A 20,371-nucleotide genomic window follows, 5' to 3' on the forward strand; every position below is an offset into this window, starting at 1 on the left:
AAAGTGCCCCTATTATGCCTTTTCGAATATTACCTTTCATGCATTGTGTCATGTAGCTGTATGTGAACATATCTGCAAAGTTGTGAAGCCGACAGTGCACGATAAATAAAGTTATTGTCTATAAAAAAAAAAAAAAGAGTCCGCTCGCAATCGCCTAAACGAGTTGTCAGGAATTCGAATCTTATTCTGTTACAGCTCTACGTCACGAAGTAACACATTTGCATAATGTCCGCCTGCGTTCTACGTCGCCAACTTGCCCGCCCACAAAGTCAAATTTCTGTGTGGTTAACATGTCGAGAAGACGCTGTATCCTACGCTGTGAGTAAATTTGTTTTATCACATCTTATAATTACCACAAACTTGTTAACAGTTGACACTTACCACTGAGAAACGTCCTGCTCCAGTCGTGCTTGTGAATCAGTCTCTTGTCGATCAGCCAGTTCAACCGTTTCATCAGACTCCGGCTCGAATTGGTAAGGTACAATCGATACCATCTTTTCTATGTATTGACAAGCCTCCAGGGCTGTCATTCCATCATGGCAATGGGTGTTTTGTTTCCGACATGCGCTGTACGCGGTAGACCAATCCAGAGCCAATCTCTCTACGGCTCTGGACCAATCACAAAGGACTGTGCCATCTGACCAATCACAGCAGTGAGGGCTCACGGAAAGGAGGGGTTTAGAGAGACTCATTCTTTGAAATGCTTCGCACAAGTCGTTTGCTAATCATTTAGAAATTAGGTCAAATTAAATCTATTTTTTTTTTTAGAAAACTAACATGTTTTTTGACCTTGCATGCATGTAAACATATTTTAGGAGATTCAAAACAATATTAGCAACCTTAAAAATGGCATAATGGGGCACTTTAAATACACACACTTGTATGTTTCAAAATGCTCGTCTTTGCAAGAATCCCTGTAAACACAATAATTTAGGTATTAGGTAAAAGCAAACAGCTGAGAAAGAAAACGTGTGTAACAGAATATTGGATCCGGGCATCTCTTAAAGTGACAGCAGTCTAATATTCCTGCAGTCTGTCATTCATGTTAATCAAACAATAAAAGAGGAGAAATCTCTCACTGCTCTTGACTAAATCACTTTTGTAGCTTTAATAAGAAGAAATATATATATATATATTTAATTTACACAATGAAGAATTACTTTATACAATGTATGTAGCATTTCTTGTTTATTTGTTCTACTGTAGTTTTTTTTGTCTTATTGCTTGTAATTAGTTTCCTATTCTTATTTAATCACTGTTAAATAAGACGGCTTCAGTGAGCTTGTTTTTTTAAATTTTTAAATAGATTTTTTATTCTAGGCTATTATTAGTTTTTGGTGATATTGACACTGGTGACAAAATTATAAATTTATTTATGAAAAAAGAAATATGGTATCAAAAATGTTTGTCATAAAGACCTTATTTAAAGCAAAAATAACTATTGTGACATATCGTTACAGTGAAATAACATTAAAATTAATAATGTAGCATTTATTTATTTATTCTACTGTAGTTTTTTTTTGTCGTATTGCTTGTAATTAGTTTCTTATTCTTATTTAATAACTGACTGTTTACTTATCTTCAGTGAGCTTGTGTGTGTGTTTTTTTAATCTAGGCTATTAGTTTTTGGTGATGTTGACACTGGTGACAAAAATTTGGAATTTGTTTATGAAAAAATAAATATGGTATCAAAAATGTTTGTCAAAGACCTTATTTAAAGCAAAAATAATTATATTGTGACATATCGTTACAGTGAAATAAAATTACTCATATCGTGATATAAGATTTTGGTCATATCGCCCACCCCTACTACCATTCAAATGTTTTTCATAAAACTATTAAGTCACCCAACATACATTAAGCAACGTACATGATTGCCCTTGTATTTCGCTTCACCCATGAAACCTTAAGTTCGTGTACTTGTTCAATGGTTTTGTGTGTAATTGTCAGCAAAAAGAATATGACTGCCTCATGTGTACAAATGCAGAAAAAAAGAGTTAGCCTAAGAATCGATTAATCAGCTTACAGAATCGATTAATAAGAGAGAATCACACTGCAGCTGAGACTTTTTTTTTTTTTTTTTGTTCCTCCCACACCTAAGAAGTATCTTAATTTAGCATTAGTTGTGGCAAACAGAGAGCTTTAACTGACTCCTCAGGCTTGTGCATTGTGATTATTGTGGGATTAGGCTAGAAAGGATGCTGCGTGCTGTACGTGGATTAACCTGACTGTAGAGAAGAGCGATAATAATGTTCAACAGATTATCACTTAGTCCATATGTATTGGCCTCGTAAATCAGCCTGTCTGTTTCCGTTGGACTGCGTTTTTATCATCCTGGCCAGCACTGCCATTTACCACCACACAGGCCTGCTGGGAACCGGCACGTGTGTGTAGATACTGTTTGGGTTGCGAGTGTCTAAAAGATTTCATCTTAAAGAGTTATGTCAGTAATACCAGAACCTCTGACTTTGCAGCTGTGGTTTTATATGTTAGGCTGTGAGGGAATGAATGTGTATGTGGTGTAACGGTAAACAGCACAGGCAGATGTTTGGAATAACTCTGCAACCTCTTAGGAACTCTCTTTTTTTTAATTTATTTTATTTTATTTTTTTAAGGTCAGGGGCTCTGTGAAGCGTGTGTGTAGGTGGAATATATGTAGCCTCTCTATAACAACATACTGCTGCCTCGTACCATGTGAGATCCATTTCTGGTGCTTTACAACTGTAGGTGTCACCAGACTGTATCAGGTTTTGCCAAGTGTGCATCACATAGCCAATACTGAGAGTGTTTATTGACTGCTTGAGAGACTCGCACTATTCTCTTCCTTGCAGGAACAATGAGACCCAGTAGATGAGTCAAACTGTGCGGGAAGAGTCACAGTGTTGCTTGCAAAATTTTTAAAGCCATTGCGGTAAAATCTTTGCTATAGGAACGGTCTCATCTTGTGGACAGTAGGGGTGCAACGGTTCAACTTACTCACGGTTCGGTTTGTGTCACGGGTTTGGTACGGTCCGGTATGTGCTATGTTTAGGGAAAAAACTATATTGTCAAATAAAAATAAAGAAAATAAGAACAAAATAATCTAACTACAAGCAACAGCACAAATAAATGCAATAGAGCAAAGATACAAATAAAATAAACAGTGCGTTTCAGGTTTTTTTAGGTAAGTCTAACAGTTTTTAGGTACAGAAATTGAATAAAGTAATCAAATGTAAAACTACATTGCATATTTGACTGTATAAATTAAAAAATATTCCTCATTAAAGTTACAAAAGTTATTCTATCAAGAGCAGTGAGTGATTTCCGTGTTGCTGTTTAATTAACTTTAAGAAAGTGCTGTCACTTTAAAGGGGACATAGGATTCTACATACACTTTTACAAGTTGTTTGAACTGAAATGTGTTGGCAGTGTGTGTACACAACCACCCTATAATGATAAAGATCCATCAGGTGTTTTTTTTTAAAAATCTCGTTAAATGTTTTCCCCTTTCTCAAATCGAGCCGATCTCAGATGCCTGTCTGTGTGACGTCACACAGACAGGCCCCTCCCACGATAGTTTGATTGACAGTAGCGTTTCAGCACAGACTGGACTGGTGTCTTACCTCAGACCCACCCTGAGTGAGCTGTCATCAGTCCGCCATTGTTTCACTGCTGGAGCAGATGTAGACACAAATGACTCCTAACAAGCGATTGAGGTGTTCTGTTGTTGGATGTAATAATGAATATAGCAGTCGTCATTGACATCTGAGCCGCTGAACTCGCAGTGGATTACATTGTTTCTGAGGGGAATGCTCCCCCGATCTGCCTAAATGCGTCTGTTCATGCGAATCATTCATGATCCAGCCTCATCTACAGAAGAAGTGAGTATAATGTTTTGTAATGAATCTTTGCAAATCGCCTTTCCTAATAATGTGCTAAAGTAAACGGTCTCTCTGAGAGCAGCTTGGAAGAGAGGGGTGGGGTCAGCAGAGCTCATTAACATTTAAAGGGAAATGCTACAAAAACGGCTTGAGCTGAAAATAACTGTTTTTTACAGGGTAAAAAATAGTGATGTGCGTCGTTTAAATGAAAGTTTTGTATCCGACTAGTCTAAAAGCAAGAAACCCCCAAAAGATGGTAAGAAAAAAAAACTCTGTGTGTGCGTGTAGCATAGCCTATATAATAGCCTATATTTTAAATACTTAATCTATGAATCACACTGCCAAATCCCTCAATGAATTCCGCTTGCTGCACACTTGCCTCGCGTTATCATTTCATTTTAGGTGGTCGTTAAAAATAAATAAAAGAAGAGCATACACTAAACATCGGTCAAAGCATATCTTATTTATTCAAATCAGCTAGGGAAATGCAGAATAATGGAAAATCAATCAATAGCCTGACAGAATTCTTAATCTTCATATAACGTTAGTCAACATATTAAAACACAAGTCAAAAACAATAGGAAGGTCTATCAAGAAATAGCATTAAAACGGCTTTTAAAAACGTACTTCGTGTAGGCTATATTGTCTAAAAACCAAACAATGCAACAATGCCCATTTTACTTACTCAGACCATGCGTTATTTGTTCAGTGAAATTATCAACGTGGTCTGGTGAAAGACCGGACCTGAGGCGATTAACAATAAAATTCCTGCACTTGAAAAAATGCACTCGGCAGGAACTGAAGTCGCAGGCATGCAGAGATAATGAAAAGCAAGCCAATAGAGTTTTAGAAAGCGCCTGGACATCCCGCACCACCACCGAAGTGGGTGTCCGTTAGAGGAATAGACAGCGCAGATGGGATCGCAGCACCGACGGGTTGTAGTGAATGACGTGATTGACATTTGCTGGCTTTGGCCAGCCTCTAAGCTAACACCTACGTGCCTGTATTTATGATTACGCATCGCTCCAGTAGAGTTATTGTAAGACAATTTGACATTACACAGTTTACTCAAAACATTTCAGTTTACTTCTAATTCAAAATAATCCCAAACCTTCTCGTCTTTCGCATGGTCATTTTTGAACTCGCCGCAACTGACACGAAGAAAACGCATGTGAGGTCTGAGGTAAAAATTTAGTTTCCACCCAGATAAACTTCTAAAAAGAATGTATTATTTTTCAAACGTTTTATTTTAACTTGTTATTTAAAATGTTTTAAATGCAATGTTAAAATGATGGTAATGTGAATGATAAAATCCAGTTTTTTTTTCTTTTTATATATCTGTAATCGACTATTGTTTTCAGTGTCGACTAGTAGGAGCACATCCCTAGTAAAAAAAAAAAGGTGTTTTTAATCTACCATTGAGAAATTTTAACCAAACTATGTTACAGACTTTTCATTAAGACCCTAAAGAATCATATCAACTTGTGGAAAATGGGCATCATATGACCCCTTTAAGAGAACGCTCTGATACTGTTTGTTCAGCCGACTATGTCTGCTAGGAAACTCACCAAGACGGGCATTTTGACATAATTTTGTGTGAATTTGTCCATTCAAGCACAATACTTCAAAGAGAGCTTAATATTTGCGCGTGGGTTCACGCACTTCAGATGAGCGCACACACAGATCTTCTCACTACATGCGCGAGTTCGCGTCTTCTGGCTCTTTAATATTTAAACTGGCAAGGCTTAAATGAGTTTAGTTTAAACACAGATAGCAACGTGTGCTGTTCTTGTCTCACCTGCGCTATCAACACGTGATGACGGCATAAATGACAGTTATTCCAGCATACAGCACTCACATTGAACTGGTTTGTCCACGTATTGTTTTTTTTCTCATCACTCTTGTTGTAATGTATTGGGAACCCAGAATTTGTATCCATCAACAGAAATATGCATTAGCCAAACTCTAACAAACCATATTACAGATGCATTGTCAGATTTAAGTTGAACCGCGGTGTGTGGAGAACCGTACGGTTCGATTTTTTTACTGAGAACCTTTGCACCCCTAGTAGACAGAACAGCCTGAAAGGAGAGCACTTGAAAATATCTCTGTATTCTATTGTAACTCTGTGCTTTATTAACCACCACAGCAGTTCAGCACCGAAAGTGAAAATCACACAAAAATTTCCAAAGAGAAATTGATTCTTAGCAATATAACCTATCATGAAGTCCCAGGGTCTTAAATTATAAAATGCATTTGTAAAAGATCAGCTGATAAAGATAAAAAAATTAACCAAAAATATTGAAGACTAATTTAATTTTCTATGCAGTATGCACGTATTTTTTAAAAACAAACCAGGGCTCCAGACTGCGACCATTTTTTCTGCTGGTGCGAGTAATTTTTGTGAGCGGTCACACTAGCACGACCACCGTGTTGTTCAACTCATAAGCATTGCCATTTCTGTTGCATATGAGAAACATCAAATGGCAAACGGAATGAACTAAATTGCTACTCGTTTGAGCTGTGCAGCGAGGACTGTTTGTCAGCTCGGACCACGACACAAACAGACTTGTCCTCAGAACAGCTTTACTTGGGAACCAAAGTTGAGTTTGCGACAGTGTTACAGCACAGCACTGCGAGATCCAGTGAGAAGTGTTTGAATTCGCCACAGAATGAATAAAGGTTGCTGTGAGATCTAACGAAAAGCATTCAAATTCTGCACAGAAATATAAACGGATCAAATGGCGCTGACATAGAAAACCAGAAGCAGTATCGCGAACTACAACCATGGTGTTGTGGCAGAAATAGTCGAATGTTATTACATGAATTTCATTCATCATTCATTTCAGGGTTTGTACAACCTTTTGAGAGAGAAATTCAAGCAATTTTCAGTTACTTTCAAGTAGGGATGCTCCGATCAATCGGCCGGAGATCGGTATCGGCCGATAATCACATTTTATGACTATCGGTACTCACTAACTTGGCTGATCTCACGAACTGATCACAATTTGATGACGTCAACGCGTGACTGCCTACATGATGCATGGGGACATAAATGATTTGGCGCCGCAGTCATGTCATCGCCAACGTGCGCGGCACGTTTCTGAAGCGGCTATTCACGCTGCTTGGCTAAAAATAGTCTTTTGTGGGTTGGCACAGTGTGGAGGACAGAACAAAACCTCGTCGGAGCCGTAAGGGGGATAACGGTAACATAATACGCTGATCATGGGCTGCTTTTAAATGAACATTTATTTATAAAACATTTCACTGCAACTTCCCGATCAGGCGAACACACACACACACACACACACTCAAAACAAACAAATGAAATCGTCTGCCTCATGAAAAAAAATTATAAAAAAAAAATGTTGTTAATATTTGCATTTATGATTTTTTATCCACCCGTGACCCACCCGCAAATAATCAGAATGCATTATTGCATTTTTTTATTACCCGACCCGCGGATTTTCCGCAGCGCCCGTGGATATAACCGTGATCAAACTACTCCGTTTTGTTCTTTCAGTAGTTTAAATGTTTCTATGTCTTTTTTCCTCTTCAGTCTTATATTGGACAGTATTAAACCTTATGTGTTACATCAGACTTCTCCATGTTGGAGTTTAAATGCTTCTATTTATTTAGTTCTCTCTCTAACATTGGACAATGTTAAATTAAACCTAATGAGTTGCTTCAAACTATTCCAATTAGTTCTTTTAGGAGTTTAAATATTTTTTTTTATTAAATGTTTATTTTGTCCTCCACAGTTTACTATTGGATAATGTTTGAAGGGGTCATATGATGCTGCTAAAAAGAACATTATTTTGTGTATTTGGTGAAATGAAATGTTTATGCGGTTTAAGGTAAAAAAAACACATTTTCCACATACTGTACATTATTGGTTCTCCTCTATGCCCTGCCTATCTGAAATGCGTCGATTTTTACAAAGCTCACCTGTCTGAAAAGCGAGGTGTGCTGTGATTGGCCAGCTATCCAGTGCGTTGTGATTGGCCGAATACCTCAAGCATGTGACGGAAATGTTGCGCCCCTTACCATATTGTGATGCCGTGTCCCGGCCGGAGCGAAGAGACAAAAACATTAAAACCCATTACAAATAGGGATGTAACGATTCACTCAACTCACGAATCGATTCACGATTTTGATTTCATGATTCGATTCACGATTTTTATTTTTTTTTACAAAATTTGATTTAAGACAAATTATAAATTAAATGTGTCCTTTTTGTTATTGCTTGGACAAAATGCTGCACATTTCTTGTTAAAATTAAATTATAACACTATAATAATATACTAATATAGCACTTACATATTATTGCTATTTTGTTGGTTTTGATTGCTTCTATTGTCCTCATTTGTAAGTCGTTTTAGATAAAAGCGTCTGCTAAATGACAAAATTTAAATAAAATGTAAATAACAAAACTAAATTGAAATTAAAACAAGCCCCAAATCAAATAAATAAGTAACACAAATAAAATAAATTTCTTCATATAAAAAATAAGGCTTTGTCTGTGCTCTTTCCATTTAAAATTATAGGCAACCTGCATTTTAATCATGATCCAAACAAAGATGCTGCATACATGCAGCATGATCAGTTTTTAATCTAAATTGGATTGTATAATTTCGAAATTTGAAGCAAAAAGAATGGTTTGACTTCAGTTTTGTGAAACTATACATAAAAATATGTAGCTGAACGAGACACAGATTCACTCTCTGCCAGCAGGTGGCGCTTAAAGCTTTTCCTTGGTTTCTGCTGTAAACAAACCAGCGCTGCACTTATGAACTTTAATATGCATTATACAGAGGCCAGATGAAAAGAAAAAATACCATCTAAACTTTTCTAAAGACTGTAAGTTCCCCTCAGACATAGATTCATATAAACTCCTACCCCTAAATTTGTTTAGCATCTCAACCGATTTGAATAGTCACATATTTGAATCGATTTTCAACCGGCTCGTGGTTAATCGTTACATCCCTAATTATAAACGAGGCATTTGTTGCATCTAGTGGGGACATAATTACGGATTATAATGATTTATACTGTATTTTTACACGTTGTGTTGCATGTAAACGTGTAAACATAAAACCATGTCTGCATTTGTGATCGGAGAAATGACAAACAACAAGTGCTACTCTACACTGCTCAAAACCTGCGTTTGAATCGTCTGTGGCAATCCTTTAAATATGAAAAACGTACTTACAGTCTGAGAGTCAGAAGTGCCGGCATTGTAGTCTAATCTCCCAGGAAACAGTCCTCCATAAAATGCGCTGCTCACATCCGAATATTTGGGTTGAACTGTTCTGGAACAGTGTTGTAAATACAACTTAACCACTGATTTCTAGTTGTGTCCTCTTTTGGAAGGCCAAACAAAGTAGTTTCGCTTTCACAACGAAACACACGGCTGGCTTGAGTGAGGGGAGGCCGGGGGCTAGAGTGAGGGGAGGCCGGCGGATTCGACAAAGGACGGCTGGCAGGCTTGCGGCAACCACATGTGACGACCCTGGACTGGACTCCGCTTCGTCCACGGTGAAAGCCGATCCGACGATCCACAGCGCAAAGTTTATGTATTTCCTCAGCAACCAGCACGGATCAGCTCCAGGCATGACGAAGCAGATATCGTCCTCTTTTGGAAGGCCAAATAAAGTAGTTTCGCTTTCACAATGAAACACACAGCGCCTTCACGACATGGTGGCGAACACTCCAAAGAGAAGGGAAAAATTTAAATAGCATCATATGACCCCTTTAAATAAACCTTTTGTTTGTATTTATTTGTGTCTTATATTAAGTATCCCGATATCCATAATGTTATGCATAAACCCCATTTTAAAGGCATATTAAAATGTTCACTGTATAAGGAATTTTTGTGATTATTTATAACATTATTACATATGTTATAGACGGTTTCTTTTACTTTACTTTACTTTGAGTCATTTAGCAGACGCTTTATCCAAAGCGACTTACAAATAAGAAAAAATTATTAAAACTAAAAGCTAAAACTCTATAAATACTATATATATATCGCCTCGCATACTGTTTTTCACCTACTATATAGCATGGAAGTATGCGATTTCGGATGCAGCTTAAGACTGTTTGGTTACCCACATTCTTCAAAACATTCTTCAAAATATCTACTTTTGTGTTCAGCACAAGAAAGAAATGAATACAGGTTTGGGACATCGTGAGGGAGTAAATAATGACAGAAATTACATTTTTGGGTGAACTATCCCTTTAATGACATGCGCAGGGCCTAAAACTAACTTTTTGCCACACCTGCCAATGGCCGGTGACATGATAAAATTTTACGGCCAAAATATTTTTTTACCGGCCATGAAACTCTTTTTGCAAAAACTGGCAGTTATTACTACTACTACTAAACATATTTACACTGTTTGTAATTTGTCCTGCTCATGCATTTTCCCTCAATATCACCTATTATAACCATTCAACATTACAGTATTGAAAGCCATTATTTTTAACATTTTAATGGGCTCTGAAATATATTTTAATTTAGTTTAACTTTTAATTTAAGTGATTTTAAAACAAACTTCACGAACTATATTATATATGCATTAACTATACATATTAATCTTTATTCAAGCTACAAAAGTTAATCAGCGACTTGAACAGTCCAAGAATTTCTCTTTTTCTTTTGTTCTTTGATTTACATCAATGACAGACTTCAGCAGGTTTCACTTTAAAATCAGCGCTGTCTCTTTAAAACCTGATGCATATGACGCGGATCTGACACGTATCCGATTTTCTCACAACTCTTTAAGGTCATTTAAGACTTTATAACTAAAACTACGTTTACAAAGTAACTCTCCAAAACCGCGCATTTTGACATAATTGTGTGTGTTTTCGTGCATTGAAGCGCTACTGGTGAGCTGTCTGAAGCGGCTCAGCGTATGTGTACAGCCGAACGCGCAGCCTTTCAAACAATACTTCACTGCACCATTTAGGCGGCGTAACCCCAGGTATGTGTCACCACATTCTCGGGTTATGAAGAATAAAGAAGGAAAAAGTTAATCTTCTGAAATGAAGCAGCAAAATCTTCACAGGTAAAAGTTATTAGAACCGTGTCTAGGGATATATTTTAATTTAGTTTAACTTTTAATTTAAGTGATTTTAAAACAAACTTCACGAACTATATTATATATGCATTAACTATACATATTAATCTTTATTCAAGCTACAAAAGTTAATCAGCGACTTGAACAGTCCAAGAATTTCTCTTTTTCTTTTGTTCTTTGATTTACATCAATGACAGACTTCAGCAGGTTTCACTTTAAAATCAGCGCTGTCTCTTTAAAACCTGATGCATATGACGCGGATCTGACACGTATCCGATTTTCTCACAACTCTTTAAGGTCATTTAAGACTTTATAACTAAAACTACGTTTACAAAGTAACTCTCCAAAACCGCGCATTTTGACATAATTGTGTGTGTTTTCGTGCATTGAAGCGCTACTGGTGAGCTGTCTGAAGCGGCTCAGCGTATGTGTACAGCCGAACGCGCAGCCTTTCAAACAATACTTCACTGCACCATTTAGGCGGCGTAACCCCAGGTATGTGTCACCACATTCTCGGGTTATGAAGAATAAAGAAGGAAAAAGTTAATCTTCTGAAATGAAGCAGCAAAATCTTCACAGGTAAAAGTTATTAGAACCGTGTCTAGGGACAAGCTGGCCATCACACTGCTCTGACCTTATCAGTCTGTTTGTATCCTATTATTTGATTCGCTCTGGTCACTTATGACAGAACAGCTAATCACGATGACCTTGTCTTCGGAAAATATTATTTTATTCGCTTATGTCAGAAACAGTGAATCTCTTTAAAAATTGGCTGTTGTTTTCACTTCATTGCAATGTTATAATTCGTAAAAGTTGTACCCGCCAACTGGCAACTGACACTGTTACATGGACTCACCAACGCTGATTTTTACTCTCATTTGGCGCTTGGCGAGTGTTAATTTTAGTCCCTGGACATGGGGCTGCATGTTTAGTTAGTACTGTTGCTTTAAGACCTGCATGCATCTAATATAGAGGCATGCATCCGTTTTTCTCTCAACTATTTACTTTCACTTTAGACATAACCAACGGTGTTTATATGTAATCCTTGTGTGTTTTTGACAGGATTAGCTCAATCAGACACAAAACATAACTTAGTCCAGTAATTAGGTGCCTTTGACAGGCTTTTTATTTTAGCAGAGAAAGTGCACGTCAGAACAGCATGCAAATTAAATGTTTAACTGGTAATGCTTTAAAGCACATGCAAATAATGTACTTTTGCAATTGTGAATAAGCGTAGTGTCCTCTGAGTGTTACTCTACCGCTGAGATAACATTTGATGTGAATTTATGTCGTGTTGTACAGTATATTGAGACAGAGGCGCGCTATAGCACGATACTACGATATTTCTTTAAAAGCAGATCGTAGAGACATTTTAATCGTCCATGATCAAAAACCGTCATATCGCACACCCCTAGTGTTAAGGAAGGACAGCTGAGTTACACCCCTTAATGTTCATCTCTGAGTTTGTGTGTGTGTGCAGCAGGATTAAGGTCACTGTGATCACACCTCCTGCTTGTGGCATGATGTAAAGGGCAGAATGATTACACCCTTAGAGCAAGCCTGTGTTGTGTGCTAAGTTCAGTGTGATCACACTCCCAATCCCCCCCCGTGCGTTTGTGTATTTTTATCAGCCATGTCAATATGGGGCAGAACTGTGTGTGTGTTATTGGAAGCCATTGTGCAACAGTTATTAATTAGTAATGAATCTGACCTAGATGTGATGGTTGAGCGGTTGAGGATATTTACATGAGGATTTGAGCGCGTTTGGGTGAGAGACAGACAGCGGGACGTTTAAAAGGACACTCAAGTCAAAGTGGACAGAGGAAATCTCTCATCCTCTTTATATAAGAGCTGTCACACTCTATGACACTCATGAAACTGAGTGAGTGGAACTGAAAGCTCAGGGAGGAGAAGTCTCTCACACACACACTGGTGTGTGTTGTGTGTGCGGTTTTCAGCATACCTGCAGCACTCTGACAGGTGTGAACCAGCACGTCTGTGTCTAATGGCTTGTTACAGCTCAGGGTGTCAGATGACTTGTGTTACCCTTACATTCTATGATTCATAGACGTTTTACATGCTCTTCACATACTCTTGAAAGTTCGTCAGACTCTAATGTTCGTCTATCTTGGGATGAACAACGGATTCTGAAGAAATTACGAATGGCATTTGATCCTAGGGTGTTTTGTGTGGTTGTTTGGGAGTTGCTTACTGGGCTAGGCAAAGGCTCCACCTTTAGGTCTTTAGATGTGCTTTGAATCCAGTGTAAAATGGGATTGACCCGGCAAAAATCAGATTGCTAAAACCCCATTTGCACTGTCAGTGGCTTTGTTGCTGCGTGTTGGCAGTTGCTTGGTCGCTAGTAGTCATTCCTAGTTCTGGGTGCCCTAGTTATGCTTTTTACTGTGATGTTTTGAGGGATCATTCATGTCTGTAACATGAAACGGTGTGTGAAATGGGTCTGCAACAGATATGAAATGCGAATACACTAACATACAGTGGGTACGGAAAGTATTCAGACCCCCTTAAATTTTTCACTCTTTGTTATATTGCAGCCATTTGCTAAAATCATTTAAGTTAATTTTTTTCCCTCATTAATGTACACACAGCACCCCATATTGACAGAAAAACACAGAATTGTTGACATTTTTGCAGATTTATTAAAAAAGAAAAACTGAAATATCACATGGTCCTAAGTATTCAGACCCTTTGCTCAGTATTTAGTAGAAGCACCCTTTTGATCGAATACAGCCATGAGTCTTTTTGGGAAAGAGGCAACAAGTTTTTCACACCTGGATTTGAGGATCCTCTGCCATTCCTCCTTGCAGAGCCTCTCCAGTTCTTGTCCACAGTGGAGAGATGTTTAGCCACAACTGTTGTCATGGCAGCTGAGAGCTTTCATGTAGAACGAAGTGGTGGAAATGTCACCAGAATGCATAATCCATAATCTCACAGTCAAAATATCACTGCATTTAAGTAGTCCAGCAGAAATGTCTCTCATCATGTGATCTGTGAATTTTTTTCTTGAGGATTTTGTAGTGTCATAAGATTATTTTATGTCTTGAATGTTTGTTTTGAAAATGAGTTTGTACTGTCGAGGTCAATTTTATTATGGTTTTTGAAAAAAGTCTCTTACGGTCACTCTATGAAATCTATTCTTGTCTATTTATTTTATTTTATTTGTTTCAGAATATTTTCTGAAATCAGTCATAATGGTTTGTTTAATGGTTTATTTTAATGGTTTATATAAAAAAACAATTGAATACACAAAAATCCAGCAGTAATAGTGTGCTATGAAATGTTTAATTTTTCTGCATAAAACTGATATTTAATCGTTTAATTTTTGGTAAGCAAAGTGGTTTATCACACAGCAATCATCACACTTGCTCATTTTGCATTTTAATATTCACAGTCAATTGTTCCTGTAATGGCAAAGCTGAATTTTCAGCATCATTACGCCAGTGTCACATGATTCTTCAGAAATCATTCTAATATGCTGATTTACTGCTCAAGAAACATTTCTTATTATTATCAATGTTGAAAACGGTTGTGCTGCTTGGTATTTTTGTAGAAACTGTAATGTGCACTTGATTTTAGGATTCAATGAATAGAAAGTAAAAAAAAAAAGAACAGCATTTGACTAATTTAATGCATCTTTGCTGAAATTATAATTTTTTTAAAATCTCACTAATCTTAAACTTTTGAGCTGTAGTGTACTGGAGACTCTCTTTCAGCCTGGACGACTTGGTTGATTGATAAATGAATAGGTCTCACAAATGCACTTATAGGTGGTAAATAAACTTGAATGTGTGTATGTTTGAACAGCATTTCATAGAGAAATAAACTGGGATAAGCACTCAACACACCTTTAGTTTACATACACACACCACACCTTTGTCTCTGCACCACTTTAACCCTGCAAAAGGAGTTTCAGTCAGTCTGTGTGTGTTGGTACTTGTATCTGTTTGTGTGAGGGTTACTGCAGTGCATATCCATGTCTTAGCTCTCAGGTTTGTGTTTATGTAAAGCTGCTTGGGGTTTTAATTCTCATACACACATTTCTGATTCTTGGTTGGTTCTTGTTACTGAGACTTGGCAGGATTATAGTGCTTGTCCTTGAAAGTAATTGTGTGGGGTTAACAAGGCACTTTTCATTCTATACTGTGTGTGTGTGAGAGATAGAGAGAGAGAGTGAGTGAGTGAGTGTGTGTATATACAGCTTTGAGTCCTAAAGTGACTCCTCTATCAAATCCTTTTTAAGTGTTAAATCCCGCCTGAAGTTTGGAATAGAGACCTGCACTCCCGTGGGACCCAACACAACAGGGTGCGGCGCAGGACAACTCTTGATGGGCGGTTGCGGGCGGGAAGAGACTTGTGTGTGTGTGTGCTGGATGCGGGAGAATAAAATTATTTGCGGGACTCCCACAAAATAGAAATTATCTAAACATAAAATGTCTAAAACATATAAATTGTTATTTATGTGTTACACAAAAAGCAAAAAGAACAACTAATAACATTAAAGGGGTTATATGATGCTGCTAAAAAGAACATTATTTTGTGTATTTGGTGTAATGAAATGTGTTTATGCGGTTTAAGGTTAAAAAACACATTATTTTCCACATACTGTACATTATTGTTTCTCCTCTATGCCCCGCCTTTCTGAAACGCGTCGATTTTTACAAAGCTCATAGTTCTGAAAAACCGAGGTCAGCTCTGATTGGCCAGCTATCCAGTGTGTTGTGATTGGCCGAATTCCTCAAGCGTGTGACGGAAATGTTACGCACCTTACCATATTGTGATGCCTGTGGCAACCACATGTGACGACCCCGGGCTGGACTCAGTTTCGTCCACGGTGAACGGCGATCGACAGCGCAAAGTTTTCCTCAGCGACCAGCACGGATCAGCTCCAGGCATGACGAAGCGATATTGTCCTCTTTTGGAAGGCCAAACAAAGTAGTTTCACTTTCACAACGAAGCACACAGCGCCTTCACGACATGGCGGCGGCATCAATACAACAGGGGGAAAAAATGTTATGCCTTCTTTCTTTGCATTAACATTAGGGTGGCATTATGCAAATCTTCCCAGATAGTGACGTAGGTATATGGGGGCGTGTTAGAATGAGCCGTTTTAGGGAGGTGTGGTTGACTAACTTTTATAAAGAATATCTCTTTGGATTTGAGACTTTAGTCTTTGCAACTTTACAGATCTTCTTTATGCACCAAGCGCTTGTAACACTCCAAAGAGAAAGGAAAAATTGAAATCGCGTCATATGACCCTTTTAAAATAACTAGGCAGAGATTCTATTTAAAACGCGTGTTTAAAGGGTTTCGCAATGTAGCCAATCACAGACTCAGCGTCCAGTGTATTTCTGGAACGCAATGGCCAATCAGAGGTGATTAAGTTAGAATCCACTCACCGCAGTGCTGAAATTGCGTGCTCACGAATCCTCTCATTTTAACACATGAAGTGTAGACATTGTGAAAGATTCATTATGCATATGTTCATTGTGTTATAACAGAGCTTTATGAGATAGCGATGAATTGAGATGTCAGCTTTTAGTGATAATAAAGGAAGCGCTGCTCGCATACTGTCATGCCAAACAATGCAAAGCAGCCCATGCTTGCTTTTATGTTAAAAATAACAGTGGTTTGTGAATGTTGATGCTTAGCCTTAATAACAAATATTTTATCGGGAGCATTTATGCTGGGATGTTGTGGATCTTAGATGTTACAGAGCCATTTAATATAAATTTCTGATGTACTGAAAAAAATTCTATATAGATTACTTTTATGCAGGCTGGAGCGGGACAAAACAAAACATGAATGTCACGGGCTGGAACGGGACAAAAAATGAATGTCACAGGCTGGAGCGGGCCCAGATAAGATATTTTTCTGCGGGAGCGGGTGGGCGCGGGACAGAATTTTGTGGGAGCGGGACTGAAAAATCCGTCCCGCGCAGGTCTCTAGTTTGGAATGTGTTTTGAACATTAGCAGAGCTCTCAGGCTGTCCTTGGACATTTGGGCTTTGTCTCCCTCTTTCAATGGACATTCTGGAATTGGGGCAACACATTTTAATTGTCAGGGGTTTCATAAAGATGAGATTAATTATGAAAGATTACTTTGAAAGATTATATTGTGCCATAAGTTATAGTCTAAATCTATTTAAATGTAATTTCATGTTTAAACAATGATGGTTGTTGTTGTTGTTGTTGTTATTATTATTATATATTTTTTATTATATTTTATATTAAGTCTTGTTCTTTGTTTTGTGTTGTTGTGTGATTGTGTCCAGTTCATGCATCTGCCTGAGGGATCTTTAAGGGGCGGTGAGAGAGAGAATAACAGACACCCTCCCTGAACAACACTACTCTTATGTAACATTCTTTTCATGTGAGAGAATGAACCCAATGGCTCTTTACCACACTTTAAACTAGCTGAATATTCAATAGCCTTAACCACTGATCTGCTGTGTGTACATTCACCAGTTTATTATAAGAGGTGAGGCTTTTACCGCTAAACAGTCTCAAAGCGGTACTGTGTTGTAACCATGTTTTTCATAGTTCTGAACGAGAGAAGAACGAGTGCATTATATCTATTTCCAGGAACCCAAAATGTCAAAACCTTGAAATGCTGAATAGCATTAATTAGTGGTGCTTGCCAAGGCATGCATCACTATTGCTATTGCTCATGCTTGAGGTTAGGGGTTTGTTAAGCATGAAACCTTGAAACGTGTTTATGCTGTGGACTTGAAGGAATTCTTGAAAGATGCAGCTTGTTTTAGTGTGACTTATTTTTACCTGGTTGTGATAAAACAAGTAATTTAAGATGTGATGATGGAAACCTTTTCATTTAATCATTTAGTTAATAAACTACCATTCAAAAGTTTATTCAGCAAGGACACATTAAAGTGATCATTAAATTGATAAAGTGACTAAACATTTATGATGTTACAACAGATTTCTATTTCAAATAAATGCTGTTCTTTTCTAGTTCTATAAGCACTATAAGCACTGTCTCCACAAAAATGAAGCAGCATAACTGTTTTCAACATTGATAATATTACGAAACACACTTGCTACCGAATAGCAGATTGCTAGCAACCACAAGTTATCCTATATGGAATTATGATTCTATGCAGAAGTAAATGTTTTATATGGTAAATGTTCAATTAAGAGGAAAAACCATTTGAAACCACAACTTTACAAACAAAATAAAGCATTTACCAGGTCTGAATGAGTACAATGTTGTGTGTGTTTATACAGGAGCACAGCAGCAGTTCCATTGGAAAGATTGAGCCCATCTCTCCCGTGAGCCCAGTGCCCATGGAGCCCGGCCTGGACCTGGTTCCCTCTCGCCTCTCCAAAGAGGAGCTAATCCAGAACATGGACCGGGTGGATCGGGAGATCACCATGGTGGAGCAGCAGATCTGTAAACTGCGTAAAAAACAGGTAACCTTCACCCCAGCTATCGTAAAGCTGAATAGATTTGGATAGGATCCTAGAATGCATTTTCGTATTTTTTTTTTTTTTTTCAGTAATAGTTGGCCTTCTAAAATAAGCACCAGGACAGTTTGCAAAGCGTTTTATTTATATGAAGACAAGGATTTCTTTCTAAGTACAGCTTTCAGAGCTGCAATAAGTAGATGCTTTTCATCCGCAGTGCAGTTAGTGTTATGTAATCTAAACACTCTAGTGTAGTAGCAATAGTAGATGAGTGTGTGTGGTGTGGAGTTGTGATGATTGTGTGGTTATTGCCTCAGCAGGCCACACGGCTACAAACACACTTCCTCTCTTTCCTCTCAGTCTCCTTCCCTCTCTGTTTCCTCTCCCTCTCTCTTTTTTCTTGCCAGTGTCATTAGTCAGTGGTCTACTTCAAGCGTTAATGCAGCAGTATAACTTTAGGTCACTTATTTCAGTGGAATAATTGCATCAAGTATATTCGCCTATTTTATGTCTTTTAATTTGCACAAGAGTAACTGTATGCATTATAAGGTTGCATTAGAATGTATTCTCAGATATTTCTAGTAGGGATGCACCGATATGAAAATTTTGGCCGATACCGATAACCGATTGTTCTTTATTTTTGAAAGCCGATAACCGATATGTTGGCCGATAAATCTATATCCAAACATGCTTATCAGGGCATTGTAGAAAATACATAAGCAGACCCCGTCGTCTTGTAAAACAGACCCCCTCATTCACTTGAGGTTTTGGACCGTGTCCAAACCGCTGCTCAATAAATCGAAGCCACCTGCGCTCCATGGGCTAGTCCATTGAGGGGGTGATGGAGGATAGGAGAGGGAGTGAAACGACTTCAAGTCTGAGTGGTTGTATAAGTACAGTCACGCTACCAAGAAAAATGAACCTCTCCTCATCTGCCCCTCAACCCCATACTGTTTTCTTCTGAAAGATTTGGCATCTTTTTTCAGTGAGGTAACAGACCCCATCCATCGCTCTCCTCTCCCCTTAGGTTTCCTCCAAGCATTAAAACATCTGGGGCAATTAAATGGTACGGTAAACTTTAACGTAAAGCGAGGGAGTGATGGAGAAAAGAGAGAAGTGAGAATATCAGATTACCTTGTGTTTGACTGTCTGCGAGGGCGGCGGGACGGCTCGTTTATTTTCTTTAACTCTGCGCGCGCGCACACACACAGCGTCTTGATCCTGCGCTAGAGCTGATCCATATGAGTTTGGGTTCATGTTTGCAAGACGGAGGCCCCTTTCAGGATTTCATTGGAGCCAGAGCCTCTGCGTTTCTGTGTGCATCTGTTTATAAGCTGTGAAATTATTGTTGATCATCAATCTTTGACTATAGTCTCGCTGACTCTCTTAGCTAAAACATTAGTGCTCCTCAGCCAACCAGAGAGCTTTTCTGGTATTAGCAGTGCTTCTGATGTGGGGATAGCGTTAATATTAGCCCACGTAATATATTGCATTCTTGTTGTGTCTGGCTTCTTACTGTAGCAGGGTTGCATTAGTCCTCTTTTATAAGTATAAATAAGAGTTTCAATATAGTTATTTTATTTTTTAACCTTTGTCACTGTTGATTTATAGCAGTCAGGATTGTTAGGAAGGTCATACTCTTGTTTTTTTTAGCATCAGCTAGAGGAAGAAGCTGCGAAACCCCAGGAGCCAGAGCGCACCATCTCACCTCCACCCAGTGAAGCCAAACACCGCAGCCTTGTCCAGATCATCTATGATGAAAACAGGGTGAGAACAAAAAACACTGAATCTGATTACATATATGCGCATATATATTGCATTAGACAAGTACACATGAATGTTAAACAAACATTGGTGTTTGCAGAAGCAGGTAAGTCGAACAGCTGTGACAGATCTTAATAAGAGAAGCGAGCTGTTAAATGTGCAATGAGGTGCTGCAATCGATTGATGGTGAACTGCCGCCCCCCCCCCCCCCCCCCCCCCCCCC

At 38.3% G+C, this 20,371-nt stretch overlaps 1 protein-coding gene across 6 annotated transcripts in view; it reads left to right on the top strand.

Moving 5' to 3' along the window:
• Positions 1-20,371, top strand: part of ncor2 (nuclear receptor corepressor 2) — a 147,414-nt gene that overhangs the window by 62,725 nt on the left and 64,318 nt on the right. For all 6 annotated transcript variants that reach the window (XM_016236143.1, XM_016236138.1, XM_016236140.1 and 3 more), the window contains exons 5-6: positions 18,205-18,390; positions 20,038-20,151. In XM_016236143.1, the coding sequence (XP_016091629.1) occupies positions 18,205-18,390; positions 20,038-20,151 (300 nt within the window). The remainder of the gene's footprint in view (positions 1-18,204; positions 18,391-20,037; positions 20,152-20,371) is intronic.

Source organism: Sinocyclocheilus grahami, unplaced genomic scaffold, assembly GCF_001515645.1.
Source record: "Sinocyclocheilus grahami isolate Dianchi unplaced genomic scaffold, SAMN03320097.WGS_v1.1 scaffold482.1, whole genome shotgun sequence".
Lineage (NCBI taxonomy): Eukaryota > Metazoa > Chordata > Actinopteri > Cypriniformes > Cyprinidae > Sinocyclocheilus > Sinocyclocheilus grahami.